General features: G+C 41.8%; 1 protein-coding gene across 3 annotated transcripts in view; it reads right to left on the reverse strand.

Moving 5' to 3' along the window:
• Window positions 1-19,199, reverse strand: part of LOC109921678 (rho guanine nucleotide exchange factor 17-like) — a 432,839-nt gene that overhangs the window by 31,425 nt on the left and 382,215 nt on the right. For all 3 annotated transcript variants that reach the window (XM_048597755.1, XM_048597756.1, XM_048597754.1), the window contains exons 10-12: window positions 12,828-12,946; window positions 7,929-8,142; window positions 1,290-1,363 (exon numbers count right to left, since the gene is read on the reverse strand). In XM_048597755.1, the coding sequence (XP_048453712.1) occupies window positions 1,290-1,363; window positions 7,929-8,142; window positions 12,828-12,946 (407 nt within the window). The remainder of the gene's footprint in view (window positions 1-1,289; window positions 1,364-7,928; window positions 8,143-12,827; window positions 12,947-19,199) is intronic.

Raw genomic sequence — 19,199 nt, forward strand, 5'->3', positions numbered from 1 at the left:
GTGTTCATCCAGCTCTACACCTTGTTACCTCAGATTCTCCAGCATCTGCAGTTCCTACTATCTCAGACTTCTTCCCATTCAGCTTGTAGGCCACGGTTTCTTCATGCTGATCAGGAATGAATGTCCAAGCTGTCGTCTGCACCATTTTTTAGAAATCTCTCGCCCACTATTCTCTAAACATTCCCAAGCCTGAACTTATTCAGTTATCTCAGACAGTTATTTTAAATACAATATGGCTATTATTATAATTTCTAATTTGACAGTGAACTGAAACTTAAATCTTGGCAGATTGCCTGACACATTTCAAACTACCCTCGAACTAGGAAGATAAACAGAGACAAATGACAGCATGGAATCCACATTGCTTCATGAAGGACAAGGGCAGCAGCTGCAATGGAAATGCATCTTCAAAGCTTATTCCCTCTGAATGACAGTGTTCTTACTTCCACCTATGTCATTGTTCCTGCACTGTCACTGAATCCAAATGATGGAGCTTCAAGTACCTTTGCCACTGCAGTGATTCAGGAAGAAGGCTCATCACCATAGAAACTAGGGAATAGGCAATAAATGATGGCTGTGCTAGTATCACTGATAGTCTGAGAATGGGCCCAAAAAGGTGTTTACTTGCATACAATTGTATCAGCCAATGGTAGCTGTCAGATGCTAATTTTCATCTGCTCCCCTCAGCAGGCAGCAAGGATATCTGTCCAAAGACAACGTGATCTGTTCTAATACATTCACTTAGGTCCTTCTCATATCATTGGGAGCTGACTGCAACTTTTATCAGATAGGATGAACAGAACACTCCAATAAGCATACCGTCAATTCAGTGCAGTGGCTAAGAAGATTGGAACCAGAAGTGGCTTATAAACAATAAAGCTTTTTTTTGTTTCATTTTGTAGTTTGGAGGGGCAGAAATCCAGTGGGCTTCTAGCACTTCCACAGGAGTCTCTATAGTAGATTTCACCTCTGGTTCTTGATGTCTTTCTCCCTGTCTTTTTCTATCCAACCTTTAATCTTGCACACTAATCATGTTCATTTGTCACATATAGTTTTCAATATTTTATCAATATGATAAAACACATTAGACTATAAATTACTGTCTATGAGAGTCAAATGTAAAGATTTAACAGACTGGCAGTATCAAATTTCTATTTCTGTTAATTTAGTAAAAGAATTAATGTAACTGGATAATGGAATTGCCACAAACACATTAAGGCTCTTAACTAAAATATCTCTAGCAGTAATTTCCTAACTTCTATCTTTAAGATTCAGACAAGCTACAGCACCTGCATTCCACTCCGTGTCTTCATGATGGGAATGGCCTTCAGGAATTCTGGGTCCCAATGATCTTTGTTCAAAGCTGTAAGATAAGTAAACAAAACAAGCCTAAGGCTATGCACTGAAGATAGAAGCTGATCACCTATTGAAATGTGTGTGGCTGATATTTTTACAATGAAAAGTCTCACCTCTTTTCTTTCCCCTCAATCACCCGATTCAAAAAGCACTAGAAATTGAGGAACAAAGCCTTGCTTCTAACACTTCATTAGTTTGCAGCAAATACAAGCAGGAAAATGTGGCAGTCTGCAGAGAGTCCATTCAACTTTTCAACAATGGGTAAAACAACATTCTGACTCCCACCATGTAAGCATGTCCTGCTCCTCAGCTAGCATTCACTGCAAATGGTGAGACCATTAGGATAAGAAACATGCCCAGGAAAACCTATCCCAAAAATCTTCCAGCTGAAATAATGGAAATCTTCAAGAACTTTTTACCATGCTTTCAGCAACAGCCTAACCTGATAATAAAAACCGAAAGAACTGTGGATGCTGTGAATCAGGAACAAAAACAAAGTTGCTGGAAAAGGTCAGCAGGTCTGGCAGCATCTGTGGAGGAAGAAATTATTCTGACGAAGGGTCACCAGACCCGAAACGTTAACTCTGTTTTTTCCTCCACAGATGCTGCCAGGCCTGCTGAGCTTTTCCAGCAACTTTGTTTTTGCTCCTAACCTGGATAATGCTGGCAACCACATTTTCCCAGAACCTAGGTGGAGGAGTGGAAGGAGTGGCTCTATTCATTGAGGCCACACTGACTCTGGGAAAATGAGTAGAAACAAACAGTACATGAAGATCATGAGTTTTTTTCTCTTAAAACAGAACAGCAAATTACATACTGCTCAAGCTCATCGACTGTTGAGACACGTCAAAGCTGCAAGCCTGAATTTGAAGTGAATGTCTTGCAGCTTCAGTACTTCGATGTTCATTAACACATATTCATGTAGAAAGATGTCACAAAGGCAACGTCGGCTTGTAGGAATATGAGAAGTTTTAATCCCTGTTACACCTCACTGTCCTTTTACACAGGCTTTAAGAGCTATAGCAATTAAATTGAAATGAATAAGTTCAAAGAAGAAAAGTGACAAGTGAGAATGGTAGCTTTTTTTCTTACTGCAACAGAGAGGACCTTCTGTGATGTCAATGAGAAATAATATTAACAAGGTCAATAAAGTAACTGGATGGGTCTTGACATGAGTGCTTCTTTTGTGCTTCAAGATCCAAACTGTAACAAGACTCCTGTTTTGTATTATTTATAATAGGGATTATAAGGAAATGAGACAGTCAGTCTTTGCCATTTCACTTTTTAAGACCCAATGTTGGCTGCTTGCAGAAAATAACTCTTCAGGCATTAGACAACAGGAGAATGCTATGCTTTTCAAAAGCTGGAGTCAGCCAAGGACAAAGGTACAAATACAGGCCCATACTTCAGATACCATCTCCTTAATCCTTATTAAACAGTGCAGTCAGATCACGTTGCGAGCAGTGGAATTATCTTTGACATATGATATGACAAGTATATTCTGGTGATGTCTGCTGGCAATGAGTCAAGATTGCTCAAGCAAGCCAGTGCTATATGAAGTTTGCTGAGTTATGCCTGCCCTTTTATAACTGCTTCAGACAAGGCAAGAACTTTGTGCCAATGCTGCACAATTTTAGCATTTCCCCATAAACAGGCCAGACCCAATATAGCTGATCAATGGAAAACTGCACATCACAATTCCTGAGCATTGCCCATTGCCTGGTGATCTCCTCAGCTCACACAAGTATCCTGTTTGTACAACACCAAACGATGATAGTGCTTGGGATCTCAAGGTTAGATGCCAAAGCCTCCAGTGCTGTGACTGAGGCCTGGAAGGTTTTCCACTGGAGTAACACCAAAGCCCCAGAAAGAAACCCTGAAGGTGGGAAGGCAAAACATTCCATTTCCCACCAGAGGTATTCAATATACACATATATGAAAATATGGGTGGGTAAATGACAGGATGTGTATGTGTGACATATACCTGTCATATATACTATGCTGTTGCTGGACACACAGAACACCATTTACTCATATTGTAAAAGCAACAATGGGGATATTTGAATTTTGAAAGTAACAAGGCTGTAGTGATTGTAACAAGGTCAGCCAGATGAACCTCATAGAATATGAGTTCCCTGATTGGGTCTGTTAACCTGGTCCATTCAGGGAGCTCTGGCTGACAGATATAAACAGGAGTGTAAGAGGTTCTGTTCACTCTGAGAGCTGGCTCTGAGGAAGCTGGGCCAGTGTCAAGGACTATGCACGTGTAAATAAACGGTGACTTGGTGATAGCTTACCGACCTCTGTGGAGTTATCTCTCAGGGTGTATCTATAATTACACTCCCTTGACCTCGATATCTTTTCTAAAATAAATTATATTTTCTTTTCTGTTGATCCAGAGGTCACTAGGGTCTGAAGGACCATTAGGGCTATGTTCTCACCGGTACAGGTTGATGTGGTACTGGAGATTGGCCCATTCCATTCAAACGATGCTGAGTGGATGTCCAACTTTGGGCTTACTGAATTGTAGTGACTTGGTAGGGATCAGGAAGAAAATCAGTCCCTCATATTGGCACATTTCCAGAAATAATAGCACAATACCATTGCTAGGCAACAAGACAAAGTAAATGCAGTATCATAAAACCACATCTTTCACTTGGAAAAAGGGAAAAATGTTGCAGTTATATAGCACTTTTCATGGCCATCAGTTACGTCAAAGTACTTTACAGCTAATGAGATACTTTTGAAGTGTAGTCACAGGAGCTACAGCAGCCAATTTGGATTCAGCAATCTCTCACTAACAGCAATGGCTAAGTAATGTTTAATTTTAGGGTAAGGCAGTGTTGTAGTGATAATGTCACTGGACTGGTAATCCAGGGGCCCAGGTTAATGAGCTGAGGACATGTTCAAATGGCAGCTGGTAGGATTTAACTTCAATGAATAAATCTGGAATTGAAACTCTGCCTCAGTAATAGTGACCATGAAACTCATGTTTCTTTTCATAAAAACACATCTGGTTCACTAATCACCTTTACAGGGGGAAATCTGCTTTCCTTACCTGCGCTGCTCATATGTCACTCAGGACCCGTAACAATGTTCGAAAGAAGAGTCATACCGGACTTGAAGCACTAACTTGATTTGTCTGTTCATAGATACTGCCAGATATTCTGAGGCTCTCCAGCATTTTGTTTTTCTTATCCCACAGCAACGTGGTCAACTCTTAACTATCCTCTGAATTGGCCTCATAAGCAACGCAGTTCAGGGCCAATTAGGGAAGGGCAACTTACAATAGCCTTGTCAGTGATGCCCACACCCCACAAAAGAATAACTTTAAAACAGATTTGTTTGTGTGATGTTGATGCAGGAATAAATATTAGCCAAGACACCAAAGATAACTTGATAGCCTCCTTCAAAAAAGTGCCATGGGATCTTTTACATCTAGTAGATGGGATTTGGATGGGACCTCCGACCGTGCAGGGTTCCCTCAATACTGCACTGGAGTGACAGCCTTGATTTTTGTGTTCAAGCCCTGGAGTGGGTCTTGAAGCACAAAATGATTCTGAGGGGAGTGTGTTTCCAACTGATCCATAAGCTGACACAAAGTGGTGTTATTCAAGCTGTTTCACTTCGCTCTGTTGAGATATAAGCAATCCCTAATTGTAGTTATGCTGTCCAAGAAGACTGTACCTTTATCTAGAATGGGATGGAAAGATAATGAAATTGAAGGGTTTTCTTTTAGTATATCTTGCTAAACATTTGTTCTTTATAAATATTGCTAGGTTCCAGACATTTTCTGAGGTTGTGTGCAATAGTGATATATGACCATGATTGGCTATGGTTTTATAAACTGTGACATGAAACTAATGTAGATTAACAAGAGATTATTGTTTCTTCAAAGTCTGAGTTATGGTAACATTTGTAACTAGGACATGATGACACGCTAAAAATGGCTTAAACCAACAGGATATTATTGGCTTGGCATCCTATTATTTTGAAGGCTTTACACGCCTGAAGCAAACAGACTGTGAGAGTCAGATAGTAAGAATGGCAATAGAATAAGATGAGATGGGAAACTGATTGCAAGTGAATTTTGCCAGATGGGAGACATTGGACCAGAATGGAAATGGCTTTACCCCTTTACAAAGGTCTGACACCAATCTTAAACAATTTCTTACTGACAATGCAAAATTGTCAATCACACAGAGTGTGGATCTGCAACAATGTGCGTCTCATTTTCAAGAAGTGCATCTCGTCTTTTGCTGCCCCTTTCACATTTGGCAGCAGTTCACATTTAATACATTTTTAAAAATCGTTCTGAAGTTTAAATTTGACCTTAAATAACATTTGCTACTAAAAAGGGCATTATGAGTAATGAGATCACCTTAGAGATAGATTAATCCTTTGCCCTCTGTATTTGACATTTACACAGTCAATGCTGAATTTCTACAGTTGTAATTGTGCACAGGAGTGATTGATATAATGCTGTCCATCTTATTAGACTATAATACCTATATGGGATGCATATCAGACCTTTGAACATGCTCAAAGTGGAATAGATCAGTAGCACTTTGCATGATTTATGTTAATATACTTGTAAAATAAATGTAAGAGTGTTCTAAATTGGTATAGGGGATAAATAGAAGAATTTTAAAAAAAATAGAATCCCTACAGTGTGGAAACAGGCCCTCCGGCCCAACAAGACCACACCGACCCTCAGAACATCCCACCCAGATCCATCCCCCTATAAACCCACCTAATCTACACATCCCTGAACACTATGGGCAATTTAGCATGGCCAATCCACATAGCCTGCACATCTTTGGACTGTGGGAGGAAACCGGAGCACCCAGAGGAAACCCATGCAGACACGGGGAGAATGTGCAAACTCCACACAGACAGTCACCCGAGGCTGGAATCAAACCCAGGTTCCTGGCTGTGAGGCAGCAGTGCTAACCACTGTGCCACCGTGCCCATTGAAAAAAATCCGCTTTCTTCAAGATATGTTTCTTAACAAAGAACACCTCCAAGAACACCTCCACATCTCATGGTTCCAAGTCACCACATTAGTGATTTGATCCTCAAATTCCTTGGGCATTTTAAAAGCTTACCCTTGTTTTCAAATCCCTCCATGCTTACCCTGTTCCTAACTCTGCAATTTACTGCAGCCTTACATTTCTCTGAGATATTTATCACTTCATTGAAAAGGTAAAGACATAACAGCATAAGAAACAGGAACAGAAGTAGGTCATTTGACTAATGCTCCATGTAAAGTAGTGTATATTTTATTCAGTGCACGGTCCCTTAAAACTGCCTTGTGCACCTTGCTACACATATGCATTATTGCAGAACAAGGCCTACACAGTATCTTACAGGCTGTGCACCAATGCATTTCTGCTGGAACATCAGCCACTCAAGTATGCTCTATAAATCAATAAGATCATGGCCGAGCTTAGTAAAAGGTTAAAGTTGAAAACGCCGCCAATTCTGACTTCAGAAAGACAAGCAGAGTGAAATCACCTGCATGATGGGATCAGTGTAAGAGTTTAAAGACTTGAACTATACTGACACCACTTAAAAACAAACTGTGAACAAAGATACTTTACAAAATTATGCATTCACTAACCCACAGCAATTCACTGTGATGTGCATATAATTTTGCTTCCACGGTTTAATTTAACAGTTCAACCTGAATGAACATACATGCCAGCTTCTAACAAAGTGCCAATGTTTTAGGCAAACCTCCTGGTTGCCCTCCTCTGCACAGAAAGGTGAAGGAAAGCAGTTCAGATACTTGTTTGCAATACTGGCACAGGTGAACCTGCATAGATCAGGATAATTCAGCTTCTAAACAGGACTTACTATAAACTCTCACAGAATTAATCTCTCAGCATAGTCTTGATATTCATAACAGCTCAGGAAAGAAATTCTTTTGTGTGATTTTGTAACAAAGTTGCTAATCTGGAGATTAATTGCTTTGTTTTATCACACCTTTCATAACCATTGGTTGTTTTAAAGTACTTTATAGGCAATGAAGTACTTTATGAAGTGTAAGCATTGTTGTAATACAGGAAATGTGGCTGCCAATTTGCACACAGCAATGTGATAATGACCAAAACAGCAGCACAGTGGCTCAGTGGTTAGCACTGCTGTCTCACTGTGCCAGGGACCCAGGCTCGATTCCAGCCTTGGGCAACTGTTTGTGTGGAGTTTCATATTCTCCCTGTGTCTGTGTGCTCTGATTTCCTCCCACAGTTCAAAGATGTGCTAGTTAGGTGGATTGGCTGCACTAAATTGCCCATAATGAGCAGGCCATGTGGATTAGCTATGAAAAATTCAGGGTTGCAGTGATAGGGTAGGGGGGGATAGGTCTGGGTGAGATGCTGTTTGGAGAGTCAGTATGTACTCAATGGGCTGAATAGCCTGTTTCCACGCTGTAGGGATTCTATCTGATTTTCTTTATGATGCTAATCAAGGGGCAAATATTGACCATGACACTATGAATAACTCCCACACTCTTCGTCCGTGTTGCAATGGAATCTTCCACACCAACCTAAGCAGACACAGCCTAGTACCTAATTTCTTCTTGGTTTCTTCGAACACCTGTTCAAAGCCAGCTCGCGCCTCAATACTGCTGAACTCAAAAATGAATGTTTCAGTTCCCTCAGCTGTTGTGGCCGTTAATTCAACTTTTGTGAGTGGAAACATCGTACTGACTGCGAGTGACTGTTTCTCAGAGAGCTCCCGATTCACTGAGGCCATCAGGTCTTTAATAACATCATCCAGGCTCTGCCAAGAGGAAAGAAAACAAGAAATTTATTCTGTTCACTCATGGTTTAGGGAAGTGGCATTACGGGCAATACTGTGAAAATGCTTACCCGAATGCAGTCAACAATGTAAGACTCCCATCTTTCGTGAATATAACAACAACTTGGGAAGGATTTTCATTTTGAGGCAGGAATCGACAGTTGGGCAATTTCATGATTTTACAATGCTGGCCAGCAATACCTGTTTACAATAAGTTTGTGGCAGGTTGTTTGGGGAGGCTGGAGGTGGAACTGCTGCCGTTAGAAACACGTTTGAAGCAAAAATGGAGATGGGCGGCTGCTGATGTGGACAGTTTAAAAACACCCACCTCCATTTGCTGTTTGGTAGATGGGTACGAGACTCCCTAACTCTTAACCCCCAATTCTCAACAATTCATTTACCCTTCCGTAAACTCAATCCCTGATACTTCCTACATACACGACCGACACTTACTCTATACCATGTAATCCTTGTTCCCACTTCACATCCCCTCTATTCTTCACTCACTCCTTGATCTCCACCCCTCCAGTATCCACTTCTATCAAACTGACAACCCCTATAATATTAGGAGGTTTCTCAGATGTTCACAGAACTATAAAAATAAACAAACAATGCTTCAAAATCCACCAAAAGTATTAACAGGTTATAAAACAATCAAAATAACCATGCTCACAGTCTCCTTGACAGCCATATCAACAAACACTGCTAACCTGAATCCATTAGTGCATTTGAATTTTAACCAAGCATACATGAGATGTCACTGGGTTACTGCATTGGTAACCTCTGCTAAACTGGATCTATTGGTGGGTTTGGAACTCAGTCAAGCACTCATAATGAGATTCCACTGAACAGCTATGTCAACAAAGTCTCTCGTGCTGAATATGTTAAACTCTTCGAGGTTATTCAAAAGACTGAAATTCAATGTAAAGATTAAAACACAGTGGTCAATCAACCAGTTAAATATGAATTTCAGTATTGTTCAATGCAGAAGAGAGCTTTATTCAGTGGATAACATACTCTAATGCAGCTGAAGATTTTTCCACTTTCACAATGATGGTGAATTGAATGACCACATGCCATTTATGGACTAAGCCCTATTATCAGGTTAGGCAGACACAGCAGCCACGATTTTATTGGATGGTGGAGCAGGATTTTTTTTTTTATCAATCATTGTTTAAAAGTCTTACTTAAATTATGGAATTTTATTATAAGATATGAAATTGTCCACATCTTTAGAACTAAATTGTCAAAAGGTGTCTGACTCCAAACCAGAGGTGTAGAATCATAGATTCATATAACATGAAAACAGACCCTTCAGTCCTACTTGTCCACCCTGACCAGACATCCCAATCTGACCTAGTCCCATTTGCCAGTATTTGACCCATATGCCTCTAAACCATTCTTCTTCATATACCCATCCAGATGCCTTTTAAATGTAGCAATTGTACCAGCCTCCACCACTCCATCTGTCAGCTCAGTCCTGTCATGCATGCAACACCCTCTGCATGAGAAAGTTACCCCTCATGTCCTTTTTAAATATTTCCCCTCTCACCTTAAACCTATGCCCTCTGGTTTTGGATTCCCCCACCCTGGGAAATCAACATAGACCTTGGCTATTCACCCTATCCATGCTACTCATGATTTTATAAGCCTCTATAAAGTCACCCGACACTCCAGGGAAAAAAGCCCCAGCCCATTTCAGCCTGTCCCTATATCTCAAACCCTCCAGTCCCGGCAACGTCCTTGTAAATCTTTTCTGCACCCTCTCAAGTTTAACAACATCCATCCTACAGAAGAGTGACCAGAGTTGTACGCAGTATACAAAAACAGGCCTCACCAATGTCCTGTACAGCTGCAAAATGACATCCCAATTCCTATACTCAATGTTCTGACCAATGAAGGCATGCGAATCCTCCTCAGTTCATGACACCTCTGAGTTAGTGTAAATCACATTATAAACAAATGTTGGCCCAATTCCATGAAAATTGCAAGAAATATGAAATATACCCTCTCCACAATGGAGAGGGCGGCATCAGGATAGTTAGGAGCAAGCTCAGGGCCCACATCTTTACCCAGGTGTGAGAGTCCTAAAATCAGGTTCTGATCCCAATATGCTTCATAGAGTCACCAAAAATCTGAGCCACAGATGGACATATTAGGTCATGTAAGCATAAGGTTATAGCTGTCTGATTGATTTTGCTGATTTCAGTCAGATTCTTGTGATCAGAGGAGACGGCTGGAAAGTGAAGACTTCAGGCAGCTTCAACTAGCTGTTTGCACTGGTAACAACAACTTCTTATGGCTTTATAATGGGGATTGTATATCTTGGAAACATTAAAAGAAACGCCCGACATAGCGAGAGGGTAGAATTGAGGGAAAGAAGTACACTGTAAGAAAATACTGCTGGATAAGTTAATGGAGGTAAAGGCTGACAAATCCCCACAGCCTGATAGCTGTACCATGCAGTCCACTAAAGGAAGTGACCTTGAAATAGTGGATCCAAAATTGTATAGATTCTGGAGAAGTTCCTACAAGTTGGAGGATGGAAAATATAACCCCACTATTTAAAAAGAGAGGGAGAGGAATAAACAGAGCATTACTGACAAGTTTTCCAAACGTTGTAGTAGGGAAATGCTAGAAGTTATCACGAAAGGTGTGATAATAGAACATCTGGAAAACATTAACAGAATTGGACAAAGCTGCTACTAGTTTATTGAAAGGCATATCATTCTTAATAAATCTACTGGAGTTTTTTGAGGATGTAGCTAGTAGAATAGATGAGGGTGAACAAGTAGATGAGGTATATATGGATTTTAAGAAGTCTTTTGATAAGGTCCTCATATGAGATTGATGGGCAAAGTTAAAGCACAAGGGGTAATGGGTAATATAGTGTAATGGATTCAGAAATGGTTGACAGACAGGAAACAGAGAGTATAAGTAAATGGGTCTTTTTCTGGGTGGCAGGCAGTGACTTGGGCGTTATCACAAGGATAAAAGCTTGGGCTCCCAGCTATTCACAATGTATATAAATGACCTGGATGAAGGAACTAAATGCAACATTTCCAAGTTTGCTGATGATATAGAACTGGGTGGGGCTTTGATTGTGAAGAGGATGCAATGAGGCTTCAAGGTGATTTAGACAAATTGAGTATGTGAGCAAACACATGGTAAGTGCAACATGGCTGAATGTGTAGTTAACCTTGATAAGTGTGTGGTAATGCACCTTGGAAGAAGGAATTAGACAAGGGAGTACTCATTGAACGGTAGGGCACTAGGAAGTTCAGAGGAAAGGGAATCTTGAAGTGTTTCTCCATAGATCCCTGAAGGTGGCAGGACAGGTTAATTGGATTATTAAGAAGGCATATGAAACACTTGCCTTTATCAGCTGGGACAGATTTTAAGAGCAGGGAGTGCATGTTGGAGCTGTACAGAACTTTGGTTAGGCCACAGCTAGAGTACTGTGTACAGGTCTAGTCACTACACTATGGGAAGGATGTGATTAGATTACAGGGGTGCAGAGGAGATTCACCAGGCTGTTGTCTGGGATGGAGCATTTCAGCTACAAAGAGAGGCCAGATAAGCTTGGGTTGTTTTTCTTAGCAGCAGTGAAGATTTAGTGTGGACCTGATTGAAATGTATAAGATTGAAGGGCATGGACATGGAAAGCAGCTGTTCACCTTAGTAAAAGGGTCAATGACAATGGGGCATCATTTTAAACTGAAAGGTTGGAGAAATGAAGGGAATTGAGGAAAACCTTTTTCACCCAGAGTGTGGTGAGGGCTTGGGAATGCTCTACCTTGGAGAGTAATTGAAAACCTCACAACCTTTAAAACATACTTGGATGAGCACTTTAAGCGTTACAACACTTAAGACTATGGGCCTAGAATGGGAAAGTGGGACTAATGTAGGTAGTAGTATATTTTTTGGCAGTACAGTGTTGATGGGCTGAAGGGTCTCTCCTGTATTGTAAGATTCTATGAAATTACACAATTTGATGCTGGATGTCCTTGTATACCAGTGAAGAAAGTAGACAGGCAGATAAAACAATTAATTAGGAAGGTGAAGGATATATTGACCATCATTGCAAGAGGATTTGAGTTCAGATGTAGAGATGTCTTACTGCAGATACATAGGGCCTTGATCCTGGAGTATTATGTGAAGGGGACACAGTCTCAGGATACAGGGAAAACCATGTAAGATTGAGATCAGGAATTGATGAATCCTCTTCACTCAAAGGGGATGAATCTGTGGAATACTTTACCACAGAAGGCTTAGAGGCCAAGACACTGAATATACTTAAGAAAAAGATAGATACATTTTCAGACTTTAAAGGCATCAAAGGGAATGGGGTCAAAGTGGGAATATAGCATTGAGATAGAGGGTCAGCCATGAGCATACTGAATAATGGAACAGGCTTGAAGGGCTGAATGGCCTAAACTAGCTCCAGGTAACATTATAATGGCCTCACTTTAAAAATGGTATCTCTTTCTGGCTGTGTTGGCATTGGTGATGGATCTGTTGAATAAGTCACTATTTGAATGTCATGAACCTAGCTAAAGAGGACTCACCAATTCTATAAAGGATCTGCTGATTCTGATTTCTAGATGCATTTTGTCGCATCTATAAACTATTTAGAAAGTCATCATTTACATGTCATCATCTCATACCTGGTGTGAAATACTGAGCGTCTCTGCTAATGTGCTAATCTGACTCAAGATACTGAAATCTTCCTCCAGTCGATTGAGAGTTTTCTGGATGTTTTCACGGTTTGTGGCTTGGGATGTCCCTAGAACACACATTGCAAATTAAAACCAGAGTTAGAGATCGATCAAAATAAAAGAAATACTTTTGACAATACAACACCAACTTGAAGATATGTACCAGCTTTAACATGGTAAAATGTTCCTACCAAGTTGCACAGGGGCATTTTTTTGGATAAATATTGACACTAAGCTAAAAAAAAGCCAGGGAAATGGGGCTGACCAAAATCTTAAGGGGCATCTTAAAGGAGGGGGCAGAGGTGTAGAGGTGAAAGGGATTCCAAAGGTTCAAGCCTACATGGCTGAAAGAGCAATTACTACTGATGAGTGAGGAAAGAGGGGAATTCACAAGGAGTTAATGTTGCGGGAGTGCTCAGTTTTTAAAGGATTGGAGGCCAGGATGAAATTACAGACATAGAATGGAGAAGATACAATTTAAAGACTACAATAGTACCAATGTCAATATTGCTTAAAAGAAAGACAAGTTATTCAAGTTACTGTCTGGCATTCATCAAGACAAATAAAAGAATGCCAAATTTCAAAGGATCACAAAAATATTTTGGTTGGCAAGTTGGCTTTGATTGTCTGAGGCATTGTCATGAGAACAACAGTAGAATATAAGTTTGTTCAACTACTAGGTAATTCAAAAAATGTGTACAGTTTGAACATCTGTTTTTATTTACAGTGACTGGCTCCCTGCATATAAATCTGTCATTTCTAGCTCATGTAAATGGGACATGTTACAAACTCAATTAATTATCTTAAATTAGTTGTTATTGTAGCTATTATTGCACTCAGGATTATTCAGCATGTGTTGCCCAACCATAACCTCATATTTAAAAGCAGACATTTTGTTTTAGATTTTGCAAGTGCAACTTACTTGAGTAACATATGCGCTCTGCCTACAATAAGCAACAGAAAGAATATGCTAATTGATTCAATCAACAAATTGTTGGAGTGTACAAGCTAAATATCTGGTATTGCACTGAAATTCAAACATGATATTGATCATTTGTGTAGTTGTGCAATGTCTGTGTTGGGGCCAAATCAATCTGGCCTATGAGTCAATTCCATTTATTTGTTACATGAAATGTATCCACAACCCAGTGAACATCACCCATTAAATATCACAGGTGAATATTACTTCAAATAACTATACTTACCTACAGGTTATTCAAAGACTCACAATAAATTTAGTTGGGGGATGATGGATGCTACACTTCCCCTTAGGAGAAGCAATACCCAACAAATTCATTTTAAAATTTGAGTGCAATGAACAAGTCTTAAACATTGTCAGGATCCTTTATTAATAAGCACACATTGTTGTACTTTATATTAGAACAATTAATTTAAAAATTAGCATTGGTATAAATTTACGCTCAAATTCTCCAAATGAATTCCATATTTTGCAAATCATCATAAAAGTGTTATTTCAACAGAAGCTTGATGATATATTAAGGTTTACAATTCACACAATAGATGAGATTATAAAGGATCCTAAGTACTTGTCAGACAACAACCATACCCTCACTTCATGCATTTCCCAGCATTCCAGGCCCCTGTGCAAAGAAAACCAGAAGCAAGTGTATCACAATCTGCTATTATTTGTTTTTGGTATATTCTAAAGCCTTGTGATCTTGAATCCACGACAGTACTTAAATTTGCACCAATAAATAATCTCTCAGTGCCAGACCTTTATTGTGTTGGACAGAAGAGCAAATGACAGTGTGTTTAGCTCATTCAAGCACTTTTTGTGTCTTTGATGGGAGCAAAGGAGATATTTTAGAGCTAGGAACATATCTGAGTGTCTGAAAGCTGTCTTGTAATATCTTGGGGATCTCCAGGTAGAACATTTTTCTGCTTCTAAAAATTCCTTTGGAATTAGCTAGCTAGTTTTGGTCAGTCATGGGATAACTGGGGAGCTTGCTCCTGTCACTAGTTGATGCTACATCTGTGGAGCAAGAAAATACATGCAAATGCGATGAGGATGTGTCTGCTTGGAAGAATGGTTAGATTGTGGTTCATTTTCTTTTGAAGGAATTGAACAGCAGCTGAAGTTGTGGGAGGGAAAATATATGCAAAAAGATATTTCCCAGTAGCAGCAAAATGGGTGTTAATGTATAAAAGATGTGTGCCTGAATATTGTTTGTAGTGAAGGAAAGGAGAATTTCATGAGTCTCACTGCCTATTAATTGGGTTAAGATGAATACATGAAAGCTTGCATTCAGTGGTTGCACAAGAGAAATGGGCATGATACAGTTCAGTTAGCATACACAATTTTGTGTACATCAAATGGTCTCAGGCACCAAAACTCAAGAAGCGTGGTTTCTTGTCTTGCTGAAACCTGATGGATTCTGTTCCCTTTCTAGGGACGCACATTCAAATTCCTCAAATGACCATCTCCTTTTAACCACCCAAACATTGCTGGCATCACAATACCTGCAAGGCTTAGATGTAACTCATAAATGCTTATGAAATAACTCAAAGGACGCAGGCATTCTGTCACCAAGTCACCCTTTACTTACACGTGCACACTACATGGACTCTGATTAGCCAGCTCAGAGCCAGTCCCTAGAATTAGGAGACCTCCTAATATCTTGTTTACATCTGTCAGCCAGAGCTCCCTGATTGGCCCAGGTCAGGGATCTCAATCAGGGATCTCACAGTCAATGAGATCCACTTGGGTCTCATTCCAATCACTATAGTCTGCTTCCTACTTTTCAACTTGTGAACCAACAGAAAGCACAGCTCAATAGCTACCCTTTTTTCACACATGACACCTGACACTTGAAAGCCGATTTATACTATAATTTAGCTTTGCTTACTGAAACTTTGCTTACAATTGGTCTTCTGAGATAAGGAAGACAAATATGTCTGAGCCTTCAGTAAACATGTTTTATGACACGTGTATTTGTGTGGGGCGGTCTTGTGATGCAGTGTCTGGATTCCCTACCTCTGAGCTTGAATTCTATTCTAAAAATCGATGGTTATTCATCACAAAGCAAAACATGTTGGTTATCAAACTGAAAAGCCTTCAAACATGCTTATGGCATGTCGTAAAAGCAGGAGAGACTCCTGGTCAGCCCGGAGTGGCACCCCTTAAACTAGCTTTAGGACAGCAACCTGTCCAGGAAAAACTAGTTGTGCAAAGCATTTGTGTAAACCATGAATTGTGAGTACGTACTGCCACATGCATCTTCATCTGCAGGAAGTCTCTTCAATCTAAGTCTATATTCGTATGTTGTGACGCAAATGTGTCATTCCCATTGACACAGAGCCCAATAACAAGCCATTCAGTGTCTGCTCATAGTATAAACTTCATAGGCTCAGCTTTAAAATCAATAATGAAACCGCTACCCTCAGGGAAAGCTCTAGCACCAGCTTAACAAACTTTATGTGAAATCTATCAGCTTTAATCTAGAGGTGAATGTTGATTTTAAGACTGCTGCATTTCTGGTGAATCCACTGGGGTTTGGTGGAAAAGGGCAGAAATGAGTGGGCAGTTCATTGAGGAAGAGGTAGTGGTGATCAAAGAAGGGAATGGGAGAGTGAAGGAAGGAGCATGTCAAGGGGGAGTTAATAAAAATGAAGCAACTTCAGGCTGTCCAGGATACTTTACAACCAACACAGCTACACTTTGGGAAATTAGTGGCAGCTAATTTGGGTGCACTAAGCTTCTACAAACAGGTATCGAGTCATAGAGTCATTCGGCATGGAAACAGACCCTTTGGTCTAACTCAATAAAAACCAAAAGAACTGCAGATGCTGTAAATCAGAGACTAAAGTAGAAATAGCTGGAAAAGCTCAGCAGTTCTGGCAGCATCTGTGGAGAGAAATCAGAGTTAACGTTGCGGGTCGAGTGACCTGTCCTCAGAACTCTAAAGGATGAAGTGGAACTGGGGAGTGGTGCAGCCCTGAGCCAACATGATGGAATGCTGTTGGAAGGGTCACTCGACCCGAAACATTAACGCTGATTTCTCTCCACAGACATTGCCAGACCTGCTGAGCTTTTCCAGCAATTTCTATTTTTGACTTTGGTCTAACTCGTCCATGCTGACCAGATATCCTAAATTAATCTTGTCCCAATTGAGCATTTGGCCCAAATCCCTTGCAATAAATAACCACTTCGTTGTTTTAAAGGACGTTGGTACAGGATTAATTTCTGGTGAGGCACTCAGGAAAACAGCGCCTTTGCTTTGTTTTTTGAAAAGTGCTGTGAATCTTTCATGTTACCCTGGGATGGTAGATACAACCTTAGCAAGGAAAGATGAGACGATTGGCCAAGTGCTGGAAAATGGGATTAGAATAGTGAGACAACAAGGTGCACAGCTCGATTAACACAGCAGGCCAAGCAGTATCATAGGAGCAGAAAGGCTGACGTTTCGGGCCTAGACCCTTCATCAGAAATGCGGGAGGGGAAGGGGGTTCTGAAATAAATAGGGAGAGAGGGGGAGGCGGACAGAAGATGGATAGATGGATAAGTGGAGAGGAAACAGACAGGTCGAAGAGGCGGGGATGGAGCCAGTAAAGGTGAGTGTAGGTGGGGAGTTAGGGAGGGGATAGGTCAGTCCAGGGAGGACGCACAGGTCAAGGGGGTGGGATGAGGTTAGTAGGTAGGAGATGGGGGTGCGGCTTGAGGTGGGAGGAGGGGATAGGTGGGAGGAAGAACAGGTTAGGGAGGTGGGGACGAGTTGGACTGGTTTTGGGATGCGGTGGGGGAGGGGAGATTTTGAAGCTTGTGAAATCAACATTGATACCATTGGGCTGCAGGGTTCCCAAGTGGAATATGAGTTGCTGTTCCTGCAACCTTCGGGTGGCATCATTGTGGCACTGCAGGAGGCCCAGGATGGACATGTTGTCTGAGGAATGGGAGGGGGAGTTGAAATGGTTCGCGACTGGGAGGTGCAGTTGTTTAGTGTGAACCGAGTGTAGGTGTTCTGCAAAGTGGTCCCCGAGTCTCCGCTTGGTTTCCCCGATGTAGAGGTGGCCACAACGGGTACAGCGGATGCAGTATACCACATTAGCAGATGTGCAGGTGAACATCTGCTTGATGTGGAAAGTCTTCTTGGGGCCTGGGATGGGGGTGAGGGAGGAGGTATGGGGGCAGGTGTAGCACTTCAGGTTACGTGGAACAATCCCTCTTCCGTACCTACACTGGCCCTAAACCCCACCTCTTCCTCCGTTACATTGATGACCGTATCGGCGCCGCCTCGTGCTCCCACGAGGAGCTCGAACAGTTCATCCACTTCACCAACACCTTCCACCCCAACCTTAAGTTCACCTGGACCATCTCTAATACCTCTCTCTCCTTCCTGGACCTGTCTGTCTCCATCTCGGGCAACCACCTAGAAACCGATATCCATTTCAAGTCCACCGACTCCCACAGCTACCTAGAATACTCCTCCTCCCACCCACCTTCCTGCAAAAATGCCATCCCCTATTCCCAATTCCGTCGCCTCCGCCGCATCTGCTCCCAGGATGAGGCATTTCACTCCCGTACATCTCAGTTGTCCTCGTTTTTCAAGGACCGCAACCTCCCCCCCTCAGTGGTCAAGAATGCTCTCAACCGTGTCTCCCACATTTCCCGCAACTCATCCCTCACACCCCGTCCCCGTAATAAGAACCAAAACAGAATCCCCCTCGTCCTCACGTACCACCCCACCAACTTCCAGATCCAACGCATCATCCTCCGACGCTTCCGCCATCTGCAATCCGACCCCACTACCAAAGACACCTTTCCCTCCCCACCCTTATCTGCTTTCCGGAGGGACCACTCTCTCCGTGACTCCTTTGTCCGCTTCACACTCCCCTCCAGCCCCACCACACCCGGCACTTTTCCCTGCAACCGCAGGAAGTGCTACACCTGCCCCCATGCCTCCTCCCTCACCCCCATCCCAGGCCCCAAGAAGACTTTCCACATCAAGCAGATGTTCACCTACACATCTGCCAATGTGGTATACTGCATCCGCAGTACCCGTTGTGGCCTCCTCTACATCGGGGAAACCAAGCGGAGGCTCGGGGACCGCTTTGCAGAACACCTACGCTCAGTTCGCACTAAACAACTGCACCTCCCAGTCGCGAACCATTTCAACTCCCCCTCCCATTCCTCAGACGACATGTCCATCCTGGTCCTCCTGCAGTGCCACAATGATGCCACCCGAAGGTTGCAGGAACAGCAACTCATATTCCGCTTGGGAACCCTGCAGCCCAATGGTATCAATGTGGATTTCACAAGTTTCAAAATCTCCCCTCCCCCTACCGCATCCCAAAACCAGTCCA

The sequence above is a fragment of the Rhincodon typus genome, chromosome 6 (genome assembly GCF_021869965.1).
Source record: "Rhincodon typus isolate 14 chromosome 6, sRhiTyp1.1, whole genome shotgun sequence".
NCBI classification, from domain to species: domain Eukaryota; kingdom Metazoa; phylum Chordata; class Chondrichthyes; order Orectolobiformes; family Rhincodontidae; genus Rhincodon; species Rhincodon typus.